We start from the raw sequence: 16,369 nt of genomic DNA on the forward strand, positions 1-16,369 counted from the left end.
TATACTTGTATATACTAACATGAGTAAAAAAAACCAAACAGACATCATAGATTTCATGTTTTGTTTTCTGTCAAAATCCAGTCCCTAGATTTACCATAACAAAGGGAATTTCCGGAACAAAACTGAAATTACTGAAGAAAGGTCGAACTTAAAAGTTAGCAGTATTGTTCATGCAGAATAAAGTATATGTATAACTGGGCTCTATGCTTCACATCTATAGTATTAGCATCGAAATATGTGGCACCACTGCACCAGTGCAAAACGGCATGGGTAGACGCATGGAGCAAGCATATGAAGATCGGTAACGTTCATATAGGAAAGCATTAGGGGAACGGACAGACAAATGAAGAAGTAATTAATAGCATATCTACACACATTATATGCTGTTGTATAGCTTGAAATCTTTTCTTTAAATCTATTGTATTAGCATCGAAATATGTGGTTCCATCGCAAAGCGGCATGTGTAGAGGCACGTTTGAAAGATATGAAAATCGGTAAATTCGCATGCGATACTGATTAAAAGATAAAAAATAAATTTATTTTGCATTTTAACACATTTTTATTAGCATTGATCGATTTAGACTGATGAGAACCCTTTTAAATTGATATCAAATGAAGACGTGATTAATAAGATATATACACACATTATATACTGTTGGATAGCTTTAATTCGATGCTTTGTTGGCCTCCATCACAGCGTATAGATTTGCTCGCCGGAAGAGCGTTGCATCATGGGTAAATTAGGGGAATTAAGTCAAGGGACGTAACAACCCTTATCGAACAGGCCTATACCCTATAACCCACATTATAACTAGTCTTGTTTCCTGCTTAGTATGCTCCCTGCGTTGCTCTCGGCTATACTTATATAGCCCAGGGATCATACTAAGCAGGAAACCAGACTATATTACAACCATCAATCAATCACCAAAATAAAGGGAATTAAAAGTTCTTTGAACAATGCCTAAGATATACAGGGTCTTTCTACATAGCCAGTATCACCAGCGATGAAAGCCGGGAAAATTCCTTTTCTTTAAAATTCTAACCTATGCAATATTCGACACCGGAGAGCGCCAACATATTTGGCCTTTTTTGTCAAGCCAAAAAAATAAATACACTTTTGTAAGCAAAAAAGCCGAGATGTATCGATTGACCATAGTGACACTCCCACTACCGGATGTTGCCAACCCAAACTGTCAACATTGCATAACACATGGCAAACCCTGAATCCGGGTATGGTTTAGATATATTCTGACAGGTTTAGTATTTAGTACTTAAATGTGGTTGTAATTCTCTGCCACAAAGAAAAATGACAGAGATATTCCTTCCAGTGGTTGAGAAAGGAACGTCGGATACTGGTACCATAGAATTTGAGGAAACTGATCTCAAATCATTACAATTTCGTGAAGACCCATCATTTTCAAGTGAGTTAATCACTAGACAGGAAGTCTTAGACTTTAATGACGAGGGATTCCTTTTATCAAACACTTTGACAACAGCGGAATGTCAGTTCTTCATCGATGAAGGAGAAAAGTTATGTTTTGATCAAATTTATGGCGTTAGAGACGATTACAGAAGCTGTAAAAGGTAGGGAGCAAAAATTTGAACAAAGTTTACCACTATATGATTTGAATTAGACTTCTTGGTTTTCCATGATATCATGCAGTATATTTTTACAGTCCCAAAACACTGGGTATTTACAAACTCCAAAAATAGCCTATGGCTAAAAGAATATATGTATGGAGTTACACAAAACATTCCATCACTGCAATACTTGTCTACCAGTCACACTGGTCAATCAAGCAGTCAGCTTTACATGTAATCACTGACCACCATTTAATCACTTGGTCAATCAGGCAATCAGCACCCACCAATTGGTCAGCAACGTCTGATCACCTACTAATCAACCAGCAAAACACTGTTCGATCAACTCTATGGCTGCTATGGTCAGCTTATATGGTTAGCTCTACAACTTCTACCCCATCCACTCTGGTCAGCTCTACAGCTGCTACCCTGTCAACTCTGATCAGCTGAAAATAAATCAACACAGTATACTAAGAATGTTACGGACATATATGATAACACACAACGACGTTATATACAGTAAGCTATACAAATTAGATTATCGGCACAAAATTACAAAGCAATAAACTGGTGTGTTCCATTGGACACATCACATTCAGAATAAATTTCTTGTCTTAATTGTTTGAGCCTAAAATTCTTGTGAACTGTGTATAATGGGAGCTTTTTAGAGGTAGACATTATTTTTGCATGCTCAATAAATGTGAATCTTTGCACCAAGTTTCAGCACCTACTAACTAATGATTGACCGTCAGGATGTTGCTCACTATTTAGCTAGATACACATACACAATGATGCCTGACATCAACTTACATTAAGGAAAAATATTTTTTTATGATTCATTGGATTTAAATCAACGATATCCAAAAGTATGTCTGTTGGAATGGTGCATGTGGCTTTTCAGTCGTTTTGTTTATTGCCTTTACGTGGGAGGAATTAATTATCGCAAAACCAGAAGAGTAGTTAAAGTTTCAAGCTATTTGTATAAGTATATCATGTTTTTGCTGACATCATCAAAAGAACTAGTTTATCCTGACACCACTGAACAGTATAATGACACAGAATGCCCGTGAAGCCTCCCTGGTAGAAAGAATTGATGTTAGACTTTCCATCCTTTTTTATAGGATTACTTTCCGAAACCCCGAACTTGCCGTAACCCTATGGGACAGAGTGAAGACGCATGTGCAGGATATTGTGATAGAAGGAGATCCCCACATGTTCCATATACACGGCGTGCCCTTCTTAATGCAGGGAAGGTGGCGCCCCACCGGCCTGAATGACGTAAGTGGGCACAACACTACATCAACAATTGGATGGTGGTATCTTTACATGATTAAATTTATGAGAATTCTGATGGGAAAAAACATAAATGTCATAAATATTTATATTTTGGTTATAAATGTTGGATGCAGAGCTGCTACTATTGTTACGTTTTGCGAAGTTACAAAATGCGGCTCTGTGGATGCCATTTACAAAATAATCTGAATGCACACCATGCAATTGTCTGAAGAAATTACACTTTTTAAAAGAACATAGCTTGTCTTCCGGATATGTTTTAAATATAAACTGATACTAAAGTAATTAAAACTGATCATCACTCGGGATTAGAACATTCTAGTTGTATGCATATTGTGCAGAACAACTGAGATATATATTTTCGTTGAACCTCAGACTAGGTTTTGGAAATCTTCATTTGAGACAAATTTAAAAAAATAGACTGGTCAGATTTTGGAATGTTTCTTCTAGCTATTCAATGCTTTCCATACTCGAATGAAATCAGTACTTTCCTCCTATACATTTTCTTTAAAAGTTGACTCACAATAGTTACATCAGTGTGTAATATCCTTGTATGGAATAGCTAACTTAAAATTTACTACCATCCTTGTATGGACTAACTCAAGATTTACTACCATCCTTGTATGGACTAACTAACTTAAGATTTACAACCATCCTTGTATGGACTAACTTAAAATTTACTCTCATCCTTGTATGGACTAACTTAAGATTTATTACCATCCTTGTATGGACTAACTTAAGATTTACTACCATCCTTGTATGGACTAACTTAATATTTACTACCATCCTTGTATGGACTAACTTAATATTTACTACCATTCTTTCAGATCTTTCGTTTATGCCGTTATTTACCTGGCAACCATTTTGCCCCCCATTTTGATGGCCACTACTCCAAGAGTCCTTCAGAGCGCTCACTGAAGACCTTCATGGTGTATCTTAATGGAGACTTTTCTGACGGATGTACCAACTTTGTACGTGAAAATCAGACACTTTACAAGGTAAGCCAATTTTTTCTATCTCTTTATTCTAGAAAAGAAATACGATCCTTTTTGTTAATTTCTTAATATGATGACTCTGATGATTATTCTCGGTATCGTTTTTCCATCAGTCTTGTTTCCAGAAAGAAATCCCTTATGAATGTTGCATTGTATTATAAGAGTTTTCATGTGGCTGATTGATTACATAGAGAGATTAATAAATTTGTTGCCCATATCCTCAAATAGATTTATCTGAAAAGTGAAACTAACTTTCTTAACTTCATACATCTACATGTGAAAAGCAAACTTGTCAAATGTACAGCCTTAAGTAAACTCCTTCCAGAAGTTTTTTTTTCCTTCTTCTTGTAATCTGATAGTTGATGAATATTAGGAGCAAGGGAACTTAAACAACTACTTTGCAAGTAAATATATTTTGAAATGCTTTGCTTTCATAAGACGACTTTCAGAAGGAAATTTTGACATCCCATTCTAATTTAAACCATGAATATGAATTTTGGAGCAAATGGTTAGAGAAAATAAAATGATTAAGCAATCACTATAAATAGTGCAGACGATGAACATTATCAATATGCAGACGATGAACTATATCAATATGCAGACAATGAACTATATCAATATGCAGATGATGAACTATATCAGTATGCAGACAACAAACTATACCAATATGCAGACGACAAAAACTATATCAATAAGAAGATAAACTATATCAATATGCAGGTGATGAACTGTATCAATATGCAGATGATGAACTATATCAATATGCAGATGATGAACTCTATTAATATGCAGATGATGAACTGTATCAATATGCAGACGATGATACATTTCGGTGGTATTGAAGCCATAAGATCTATAATACAAAGATTACAAACATTTTGCCCTAGATTTATGTTTCAAAATCAATATTGGAAAATAGGGTGATTTAAACTGGGGTGCTGGCAAGATTAAAGATAATATTTTGTTGTGAGTTTAAGTTAGGATGATTAACTTCTAATCCTTTTTCTTTTATAGGTCCTAATTTCTTAGATACATTTATAAATAGTGTTTCAAATTTGTTGGACCAAGGTGAAGTATTATCAGTAATGATACCTAAAAGTTTGGCAGATTAAAGAGTCTTATTTTGTAAACCATTTATGTTTGGCAGATTAAAGTTTTATTTTTATACCATATATGTTTGGCAGATTAAACAGTTTAATTTTGTATACCATTTCTTTTGGCAGATTAAAGTTTTAGTGTGTATACCATATACATTTGGCAGAGTAAAGTTTTATTTTTGTATACCATATACGTTTGGCAGAATAATCAGTTTCATTTGTATATCATTTAGGTTTGGCTACTTGTTCTGCTGAGCAGATAAGCATTCACTGGATTTTCTGTTAATTTAATCTAAGTTTATTTCATAAATCCATTTCAGCAATTCTGACATATTTATCAGAAGCATACTGTGACATATCTGCATAAATTGACATTGAAGACTGTTTCAAATACTTTGGAAAATCAGTTATATATAAAAATGAAAAAGAGAGGGCTGAGAGTAGATCCCTGTGGTACTCCCATAGAAATTTAGTTACAATCCAATCCAGGACCTCTGACTCTCAGCTTGTAATCTACTGTAGAGCCAGGACGAAAACAATTGCATTGAAGGTTTTGTAACATCATGTGCTGAGAACTGTTGTAATAAAACCTTATTATTAACAGTATTAAAAGCTTTACCTGTGTCTAAGACTCGTGTTAGTGTTCTGAAGAAATCAGTATATTATAAACAGTAATCAATCAAACCAACTTTGTGTCTGTTGCCAGGTGTAATATGGTGCAGATATTCCTAAAACTTCTCTCTGAATAAAACACATTTTCTTCCAATAGTGCACACCATCATAATTTTAGGATGACATTTTAAATTACAATGTGTGAGGATACCCACGAGATGCATGCCTGATATTATTTCAACTGATTTATCACTAATTTGCATATTACATGAAAAGACCGCTCCAGTGGCCTAGTGGTTAGAGCATCTGCCTCAGATGTGGGAGGTCGTGGTTTCGATCCCTGGCCGAATCAAACCAAAGACTTACAAAAATGGTACTAACAGCTGCCTCACTTGGCACTCAGCATTAAGATGATAGTGTTAGGACTGGTCGGCCTGGTGTCAGGATCATGTGAGTGGGTGGGACATCATGCTACAAGTCTGCGGCATGATGCCCCAGTGCTAGACATCACTATAAACTGTCACACTGCAGACATCGTAGCGAAATGACTAAAAAATTGTTAAAGCTACGTTAAAAATCCAAATCACACACACATTACATGAAAAAAGATATGTGCTTATATCATTAATTATAATGACATGACTTTTCTTCAATTTGATAATCAAGCAACAATCTTTGGCATACTCTACGTTTATGTTGGCATGCATTATTAACCCCGCCCTGTCCTTTTTCTCTCAACGTAGTTTATTGGAAGTCTTCATAGAGAGCAGTTGTGAAACTCTCTCTAGTATGTAGCACTTCTAGAATATATATCTTTCACAAGAATTATAAGTAAACACTACATAGAAGTCTCAGTTCCGGTAAGGGTTGTAAATAATTTATAATTATAGATGATATTGGCGGGAAGACATGGGTTTGGGACCCAGCCGAATCATACCAACAACTTAAAAAAATTGTACTAACAGCTGCCTCACTAGGCACTCAGCATTAAGAGGTTAGTGTTAGGACTGGTTGGCCTGGTGTCAGGATAATGTGAATGGGTGGGACATGATGCTAAATGGCTGGCATTTAGCCCCATTGCTAGACATCATTATAAACTGTCACATAGCAATATGATTGAAAAATGGTTAAAGCTAGGTTTAAAATCCAGATCACACACACACACACACACACACACACACATTAAATGAAATTGTCAAAGAGCCCAGGTCTTTCTTGAATCACTGTTTTTGCCTCCTTGTGAATGAACTTATACCTTTTTTCATCATTATCTATAGCTTCCATAAATAAATTTGTCCGAGAGTTTGTATGAGACAGCAATTACTCTCATAGATATGTACAGTTAATCCACGCTTTCAAATACTCATCGTTAAAGAAGAATGGCATTAAATAATCTTGCTTGTGGCTGTATAAGTTTTCTATCACTGTAACGAATATGTCAATAATATACGCTATAGATGCGAAAATGATTTTCGTCAATACTATTTTATAGATGTGAGAATGCTTTTAGTCAATACTATATGCTCTCTTTCTACAGATGATCTTCAAAAGTTGAAGGAGAGCAATAATTTTAGTAAGTGTGCATTTTTATGAGCGAGAAGTATAATTTAGGTTGATTGAAGAGCCGCATGATTACCAATCTCCCTTTGGTCATCTGACTACCCCTTCATGGACTGGTACTTGTGGATTGGTGCTCCTTTAATCAACAATTTAAATGGAAAAATATATTTTAGCATTTGCAGTAAAGTGAGTTGGAAATGTGTTAATTTCAGGATGAATTGGGAAGATACTGTGCGGAAGAGAAGAACATCCTTTACTCCATCAAGCCAGAGACTGGGCTTGCCATTATCTTTAACCATCATCGCCTTCATGAAGGACAAGCCGTCAAGTGAGTAATGAAGCATTGTTAAAATTCAGTATTGCTTTGACAGTCTGCATAAACATAAAGGATCTGGTGGTATATAAATATATTTGCATGCATAGCTTTTATGAATATTTATAGATCACTGTATTTGTATGGGAAAATATGAATGAGTTTTTGGGATGGAATAATACATCCATCCGACAAAACAAGTTCATATTTTCCCATACAAATGCAGTAACCTTTTTATTATATGTTCATTTTTTTATTCTCCATAAGGCTTAATTACATAAACAAAATACACTACAAGAAACAACGTAAATGAATGTATGCTGTATTCCAAACTAAATACACAAGCGCATATTCGTCATTACACAACAACAACATTATTACTGCACACATAACTATGCCCAGATAAATTTGAACTTAGTCACGTGCTCGACATAACTTTCGAAAGAAAATGGCATGTCTAGTTAAAATTGAAATTTGGAGTCATATTGTGAATGAATGTGCGTTGCAACAACTTTTCCATTTGATCTGGAATGAATAGATTTGTGTATTTTTTTCAATTCTACAAAATTTCTTGATTATGGACTGGATTTGTATGTGACAATTCCACATGAAATACATGGGATTGAAGAAGCTAGGGAGAAGCGTGTTGACATCTGCAAATGTGTTTCTGTTTCTGTCAGTGAATGTTTTAAATCATGATGTGGGAAAAATATGAAGTCTTTCAATTGCAGCAATTATCAAAAGGACGCTATGGAATTTAATGCTTATTTCATTCTGAGTGCAGTAAGGAGGATGTAATTGCACTTATATTCAAAATTACAGTACAATTTCGAAATGTGTAATCAAGATTGAGAACCTATGACATGGCTCATGTAATTCAGATTTGCAGAACTAAGAAAGTACATTTTGAGGAAATTCAGGATGTAAAACTGTAAGTATATTTTTTTGCCATTCTTATCACCAGCTAAAGAAGACAGTTTATGACTTGTCACTTGTATGTTATTTGTAAGGACCTGTTCTTGCGTCTGTTGTATACTGTAGCTAGCCTAAATCTGAAACATTGTATCAATGCGGAATGTGCCAAAGCAGCTGGTATGTGGCAGTCCACGAAACATCTGTTTTAGTTCATTCAGAAACAAATTTAAACAACCACAATGTAAAGCACCTCTTACGTGAGTGTACATGATTTGTTTACAAATCAAAAGTGATGGCGTCTGCATTCCATTGTTTGTTTACAATAGAAAGTAGTTCCTTTATGTACGTGAATGTTATATGTGTATTGGCGCGCGGGTTCAATATCGGGTAATACTGCACAATTCTGACAATGTAAAGTTAATGGGGAAAAAAATGAGCATATAATAAGGAGTTTTACTGTGTGTTTATTTCAATATATTTCTGTGTTGTGTGTGTGTGTGTGTGTGTGTGTGTGTGTCCAAAACTTATGCCATTTTATTTTGTAGTCAGAATTGCATCTGAATAGCTTGTGGTGAAGTTATTGTAAGTTGCCTTTGAGGATTGCTTAGATATTGAAGTTTAGTTTTCCTTTTGCATAATAATGCGTAAAGCAATAAACCACACTATTCACTGCATCCTTGTTTACTTACATGTAGTAGATAAGTAAAAACAAAATTTGGAATCACCGACATAGCCAGTGAAGTAGACATTTATAGGTACCAGATTACCCAGAAGTTCGAAAGAAACAAACTGGGAATACATGCCTAAAGCACTATTCATAATAACATAAATGTTGGGAAATGGCATGGGAAGTAAGTTTCCCCATGTTACAACTTAAAGCAAAGTTTTCCTCAGAGAGATAAAGCTAATGTCATTTACCGAAGCAGTCTCCTCAGATACAAAGCTAACTTGTCAACAGCTGTATCCTTTTCATAACAACATATAACCAACAAATTCCAGAGACAACTACTTTCATGAGTTCATCAACATGAATTATTTACATTATCACCCAAAGGTTATAATGCGTCGGCAAAAACATTATGTCCTTACATGCTAGATTTGTTCGATCCGATATACTGGCAAAACAACTGACTTTATGACAAGAACAAAGAATCATAGCAGTCCTACAAGAAGCATGGGCAAGAAATGTAAAAACAGTTTCTTATATTTTACACGCCAGTGGAAATTTTAGCCAGAATGTATGTATTACTATAAGCCATAAATAATGCATCAATTCAGGTGGCATTCTATGTGACACAATCTCCTCTCAGTGATGTAGTTAGCTAGATAATCTGAAAATACTCAGTCTATTCCATAAAGTCTAGAAAAAAACTGTGGATGCTATTTGTTGCCAGTGAGAACTATATTCGGAACTACTTATATTTACATGGCACAATATTGTTGCAGAAAGAGACATCACAATTTTAACTTTGTCTGATTTTTCTGCTGCACTGTATATGGGTCACTCTGCTTGACCAACTGTCTAAATCCATCAAATGTCCATATATTCCTTCAACTAGGCCTATATCCAAAATTATTTCATGACATGACAGAAATGGCCGAGTGATACTCCGAGTGCTAGATCACGGCAAACAGTATATTGATATGACAGTCTATGATGCCAACAAAAATCACAACACAATACTTTTACTTTAGGGATGGAAAGAAGTACATCTTACGATCTGATATAACGTACAAAAATGTAGACCAGAAGTGTTCACCAGAGGAACTTCAAGCCATCTTGCTTCTTCAGAAAGCTGAAACATTAGAGGTAAGACATACTTTTAGCACCAGCTGCTGTTGTGGCAGTTCCACATTTGCCTTGCCGTCAGTGAGATTAGTTTATAAAATGAATTATTTTACTGAATGTCTCCTTCCAATGACACTGAACAGTGTACCTTTTAGGAGTCTTAAGGATGCAACTAATGGCAAAGGTCAAGAATATATTGACAGGAGACAGGATTGACATTGAGTATTTACTACTTACAAATACTCTATTTATAAGTAAACAGTACAAAAATTTTTAATGTACTAATATATCCTACAGGGAAAATAAAACAAAAACAAAATATTTCATTGAGTTTAATATATGTGGCTATGTAAGGACTTAATTTTCCAAAACCCAACTTGGAATTAAGCATCAAATTAGCCTTGATCTCTTCCAAACCAATACGTTAAATAAAAAAAAGGAAAAACAAAGTGCCTGAAGTGTGTGGCAGCCTGGGACTGTGGATGGATCGATGAAGTTGCACACACACACACACACACACACACATATATATATATATATATATATATATATATATATATATATATATATATCGAGACAGCCTCTACAGATTATATACATGTAATCATGTAATGATAATTTTGACATGACTGAAATGTTTGCTAGAGTACATGGGAAGTGTGTCAACCCAAATATATGTCTTGGCATTTGCCTTCAGGTACAAACACTTCTCTGTGGTCAATACCACTGCAGTGACCCAGTGGTTAGAGCGTCCACCTCGAATGCGGGAGGTTGTGGGTTTGGTACCCGGCCAAGGCATACCAAAGACTTACAAAAATGGTACTAACAAGCATCCGAAGCAGGCACTCTAACCACATAGGCCACTGGAGTGGTCCAAGTGAAGTGGAAACATATTTCCTTGAGTGACAATACAAAATGTTTCTAAATGTATAATATAGCAGGTGTTGCATCCTATGACAAGCATGCTAACATTTGTTGGTTTAAACAGCAAACTTAAACGTGTTTGGTCTCTTTCAATAATATTTATCAATGTACACTTTCCTTTCAATAATATTTATCAATGTACACTTTCCTTTCAATAATATTTATCAATGTACACTTTTCTTCCAATAATATTTATCAATGTACACTTTTCTTTCATTAAAATATAAATTACACTCCAGAAGAAATTGTTGTTCATCCTCTGTGATACTACAAAGCCTGTTCTTCTCTAAATAATTAGTACACTATTTGGCTGATACTACAAAGTCTGCTCTTCTCTAAATAATCCGTACACTATTTGGCTGAACACCTCTTCTAGTTCTATTTCTAATATATGGGATGGCACTCTCAGATATGCTAGAGCATGTAAAATTGTTGTTATATTAATATATTGCAAAGAAGGCTGAAATTAAAAATACAGATGTATTTATAAAATAATGATCTATGGGGATCTTTATGTCTACTAATTCTTTGTTTCAAAAGTGACACAAAACTTGGGGTTTCTAACAATTTGTTCAGGTTATAATGAACTCGTACAATAACTTTAGTAAGATAAAAGTCCTAAAACTTCTCTACATAACTGAAAATAGGAATTATCCATTTTTCAAACAAATGAAGTCTTTATTTAGGTGCAATAAAGTATTGTGAAGATTTTATTTAATTAAAAACTAGCTTATTGAACTTGCCCTTAAAAGTCAACTGCATGCTTGAAAAAAATAATTACAAAATATAAAAAATGATTCCTAAATACAAAAACTGCTCAAGATTGAGAATGTTTTGCCATTATATTTAAAGAGAGATGTCTTATTTAACTGTAATAAATTTATATGTAAACGACTGTGCATAATTATTTTTGATGTTCAATTATGAAAACAGAAAATAACAATGGAGATAAACATTTACTTTTGTACACCAAGCATTCAATAAGTATTAGTTCCTTGCAATGTTTCATGTGAGATTTATCAATGCATACATTTATTCAGTTTATTTTCATATTTTACTGCGCACGAATTTCTCTTCCTTAAAGAACAATTTTTTTGGGAAAACATAATCAAATACCTTGGTGAAATCATTCAAAGCACAATAAAGTTTTTCCCCATGAGGCAAAATGTGTAATTAAACCCTGTAATATAAAGACAGTATCCACTGTAGTCATGTTTGACCTAAATCCTGTACATATTCCATCAGTCTATCATTTAAATATGGATAGTTCAAATTTTTCAAACTTATCAGTTTTGAATTCTGCTCAGTTACTTCTAAGTGGAAAGTTTGTATTACCTAATGTTTTTTGTGTTATTTCTTCTTTCTTTCAATAACTGAAATTTCTAACATTTTTAGAATGCTGGTGAGGGAATGAAGGCAGCTGATTTATACAGGAGGGCATTCAAACTGGCACCAGTCCTGGAAAAATGTACATGACATTTGTTACCCTGAGGTTAGCCAATTCAAAGAAATACAATCTGATGTCAGCATGAGGTTAAAGGGGTACAATCTGGTGTTGCCATGAGGTTAACCAAGTCAACAAGATATAATCTAATGGAGTGACTTTATCTTAGAGAAGAAAGAAATACCAGTAGTCAGACTTTTCATGTGTTGTAAATGCAAGTGCCAGCCCTATGCACTCTTTGATGCGGTCTTCAATCCTTTCACAGAACATTTTGACCATATAGAATAAATGAGACCCACTGTTGTGTATAATGCAGCAAAATCGTTTAATGCAAATGACTAATTATTTCATTTTGAATGTTATCTCAAGTCAGAATGTGTAGACAAGAATCCTCTCTCTCTCTTTCTCTCACACACACACACACACACACACACACATTTCTAGGCAATTACAATATATTTGCTTTTGACATTGTGCTAATAGAATATCCTACAGTTATCAGGAATTTTCATCACATTTATTTTGGATTCGTTTTCGCAATTGTTATTAATGAACGAATGAAGCTCTCAATCAAAGATTGTATTTGACCCTTTATTCTCGCCCCATATAAGCAGTTACTTGCGAACATCAATAATTTTAGTAGATTTTAAAAGCATGGAAATGTAATGATCTGGTCCACTTACCAAACTGTTGACCGTTTATCAGCTATGTCAAAGAAGCTTTGTTACAACGGTACTTTGTTTTTCCACTATACAGCTGGAAATTCAGTTGCTAACCTCTCCGCAGCTGTTACATGAAATCAGTTGCTAACATCTCTGCAGCTGTTACAACATGAAATCAGTTGCTAACCTCTCTGCAGCTGTTACAGCATGAAATCAGTTGCTAACCTCTCCGCAGCTGTTACAACATGAAATCAGTTGCTAACCTCTCCACAGCTGTTACAACATGAAATCAGTTGCTAACCTCTCTGCAGCTGTTACAACATGAAATCAGTTGCTAGCCTCTCTGCAGCTGTTACAACATGAAATCAGTTGCTAACCTCTCCGCAGCTGTTACAACATGAAATCAGTTGCTAACCTCTCCACAGCTGTTACAACATGAAATCAGTTGCTAACCTCTCCGCAGCTGTTACAGCATGAAATCTGTGTAGAAAAGCTCACTCTTCACAGGTGATTAAAAAACCACTTCATTTTCTATACACTACTTAAAATGGAAATTATTGGATAATAAACTGATAAATCAGATGGGTGGGACAACAATGTTTAATGTGCACTTTGACAAAACATTATATGATCTGTTTGAATTGCCATCAGCAGCAAATATACTAGTGAAACTGATATAATGCTAAACAGAAAGTTTGTATATAAGATAACATGTTTAGCTATGTTTTTGCTTTTCAAAACTTGGCAGATTATGATTTTTCAAAACTTGGCAGATTATGACAGGATTAAACATTAAGCATCTGAATGTGGAAAAGCTGTAATCTAGTAGGGGAGTTAATAGATTTGAAAAAAATAATAGAATAATGACTGAAATATAAGATATTTGAGGAATGTACTATTTATTCAATCACACTTTGCCAATTAAGGAAAGGAAACCCGATAGTAAAAAGACAAATTAAGTACAATCTTAAACGTGTATAATAACATACAGTAGAAGTAGCAGAGTGTAAGAAAGGGCATGGTTAACCAGTTGTGCTTTGATAAAGTGATTTTTGTTATGTAAATGGCTATGGTAAGAGCTGTACATTTTTAGTCCCTTTTTGAATGAATAAGGATGCATACCACAGTCCTAAAGTGCTATTTCTATTACTGATTTAGACTATACATTTATCTTACACTGATCTGTTCAATTCAAAGTATTGGTGTATGCTATTTCTATATTATTATTGTGTCTATTGTTAGTCAGTTAGTGTTGCTGTTGAATTAAACAATTTAGTTTGGCTTATCAGTGCTCAGATCCATCTACTTTGTACTTGAATTATGTTGCTAAACTAAATTCAGCTCATCCTGGTGGTATTCAAAATCTTCAATTGAGTTCAACAACTCCCACTTCAAGCTTTATATTCATAACTGCAAAATGAAGCTTGATAAGCGTACCTTTTTCTCATCACGATCCATCATAAACAAATAGAGGTTTGATCTTAACCCACAGTCATTGATATGTATTTCACTGAGTTCATCCTTAAATAATCCAACAGCTTTTTTATTTGCATAGCATAGCAGAACTTCATTGATATGATGTTGAGTAAAACGCTCATAATCACTACAATTCATAATGCATATGCATTACCTTGTTACTCAAATGAATGAATAATGACGATAGGAAATCTGTGTACAAATGAATCGTCTGAAGGGAGAGAGTACCAGACAGTGAGGGAACACAGTCTAGGTTGGACTGCATTATACACATATTCTTTCTAAACCAAAATTATGTAGTTGACAACATAACCACAATCACCACCAACTACAAAATAAACTTAATTAGAAGATACAAATGAAGGTCCTCTGCACCTAAACTGTAGTTTGGTTTTTGTATACCACTAATTAGGAATAATTTATCTGGGTGTTATAATTGATGAATTTGAGAAATAAAGAAAATCCTTTTTAGTAAAAATAATAATCCAATTCATGGATCAACCACTAGAGCAGTTTGCTAAAAATCTATTCAATGATAAATTAACAGAAAAAATTGTAACTTTCATAAGCATAGGCATAGAACCAAAAGATATCTATCTGCATGTATACTTGAATGCATATACAGATTCATTCAAATTAAACTACCACCAATAAAAAATGTTGTTTAATCCTCATTGGATCAGGAATTAGTGAAGTGGATTATTAATATGTTAATTTTCAAATTAAATTCACGCTTTTGTGACTGCTATGCAAAAAGAGATACTTTAATGTTATGCAACATTTTTGAAGAACTTAGAAATGTGGATATGAATAATCATAAACTAGACCAATCATATTCATTTTGTGCATCTCAACAAGCCTGAAAATAAAGGTAGAAAAAGAATTACGAACAAATTATGATATGTTCCTGATGATTGAATCTGTAACTAAACAAGGAATCAACGTGATGCTAAAAAGCATTATGTAATGCAAATCATCAGTACCATAATGTTAAATAAGTCAGCGTCCAGGTAGTTCATTATGTACCTATAACACAATATATATGCCTCTCAAAAGAATTTAGTGGGCAAGCAAACAGCAAAATAAAAACAACTAATGAACCTTGAATATCTTGGAATGATCAAGATTATTTTAGTGGCATTTGAGAAGTAGTTTAAGTTGTACCAATACATTTTTGCAAACTATTTTAAACAATATCCTCTCAGCTCCAGAAAAATATATAACTGTTGTAATTTGAAGCTGTAGGTTAGACATTCTAATGATTTTATCAGCAGATGGCTTGTAAGTATATTGTAATTGCAGTTTTAATGGGTGCTAGCCTTCATATGTGGCATAATTATTTATAGAACTCATGAATTGTCTCACTTACCTCTCATGTTTCATTTTGTTTAATTAATTGGACATAAATGGCAACATGTGTAAAATCTATAATAAACAGGACAAACCCCACATGGTGTTCAACACCTTAATCCAATACATCATTGTATTGTACATACACCTTAATCCAATACATCATTGTATTGTACATACACCAAGCAGAATAAAACCTGAAAAAATATTCAGGTTAGAACCCAGTGTTCTATTTGTAGTTGATTGTTTTTTTAGCTGTTTTATTATTAGTTATTTATATACACATTTCCATATGAATGTTAAAAGGGGTACAATAATTGCAGTAGTGAACATTTTGGAGAAGAATGCATATTAGAGA

General features: G+C 34.1%; 1 protein-coding gene across 2 annotated transcripts; it reads left to right on the plus strand.

Moving 5' to 3' along the window:
* The first annotated feature begins 902 nt into the window (after nt 1-902).
* LOC149808430 (uncharacterized) lies at nt 903-16,110 on the plus strand. Of its 2 annotated transcripts, XM_089977088.1 has the most exons (6): nt 918-1,584; nt 2,703-2,859; nt 3,702-3,872; nt 7,351-7,466; nt 10,062-10,176; nt 12,475-16,110. In XM_089977088.1, exons 1-6 carry the CDS (start codon nt 1,307-1,309, stop codon nt 12,553-12,555), a joined length of 918 nt encoding a protein of 305 aa, XP_089833214.1. In that variant the 5' UTR covers nt 918-1,306; the 3' UTR covers nt 12,556-16,110. The 2 variants fall into 2 exon arrangements, with proteins under 2 accessions (XP_089833222.1, XP_089833214.1); XM_089977096.1 differs by lacking the exon at nt 10,062-10,176 and having other exon boundaries at nt 903-1,584.
* The last annotated feature ends 259 nt before the right edge of the window (nt 16,111-16,369 follow it).

The sequence above is a fragment of the Sinohyriopsis cumingii genome, chromosome 1, assembly GCF_028554795.1.
Source record: "Sinohyriopsis cumingii isolate HCF-2022 chromosome 1, ASM2855479v2, whole genome shotgun sequence".
In the NCBI taxonomy this organism is placed as follows: Eukaryota; Metazoa; Mollusca; class Bivalvia; order Unionida; family Unionidae; genus Sinohyriopsis; species Sinohyriopsis cumingii.

Excerpts from the sequence above, each read along its gene's own strand:
- LOC149808430 (XM_089977088.1), top strand. The coding sequence starts at position 1,307 with ATGACAGAGATATTCCTTCCAGTGGTTGAGAAAGGAACGTCGGATACT. Across the intron at positions 1,585-2,702 it reads GATTACAGAAGCTGTAAAAG|GATTACTTTCCGAAACCCCG; the intron begins GTAGGGAGCAAA and ends CCTTTTTTATAG. Across the intron at positions 2,860-3,701 it reads GCCCCACCGGCCTGAATGAC|ATCTTTCGTTTATGCCGTTA; the intron begins GTAAGTGGGCAC and ends CCATTCTTTCAG.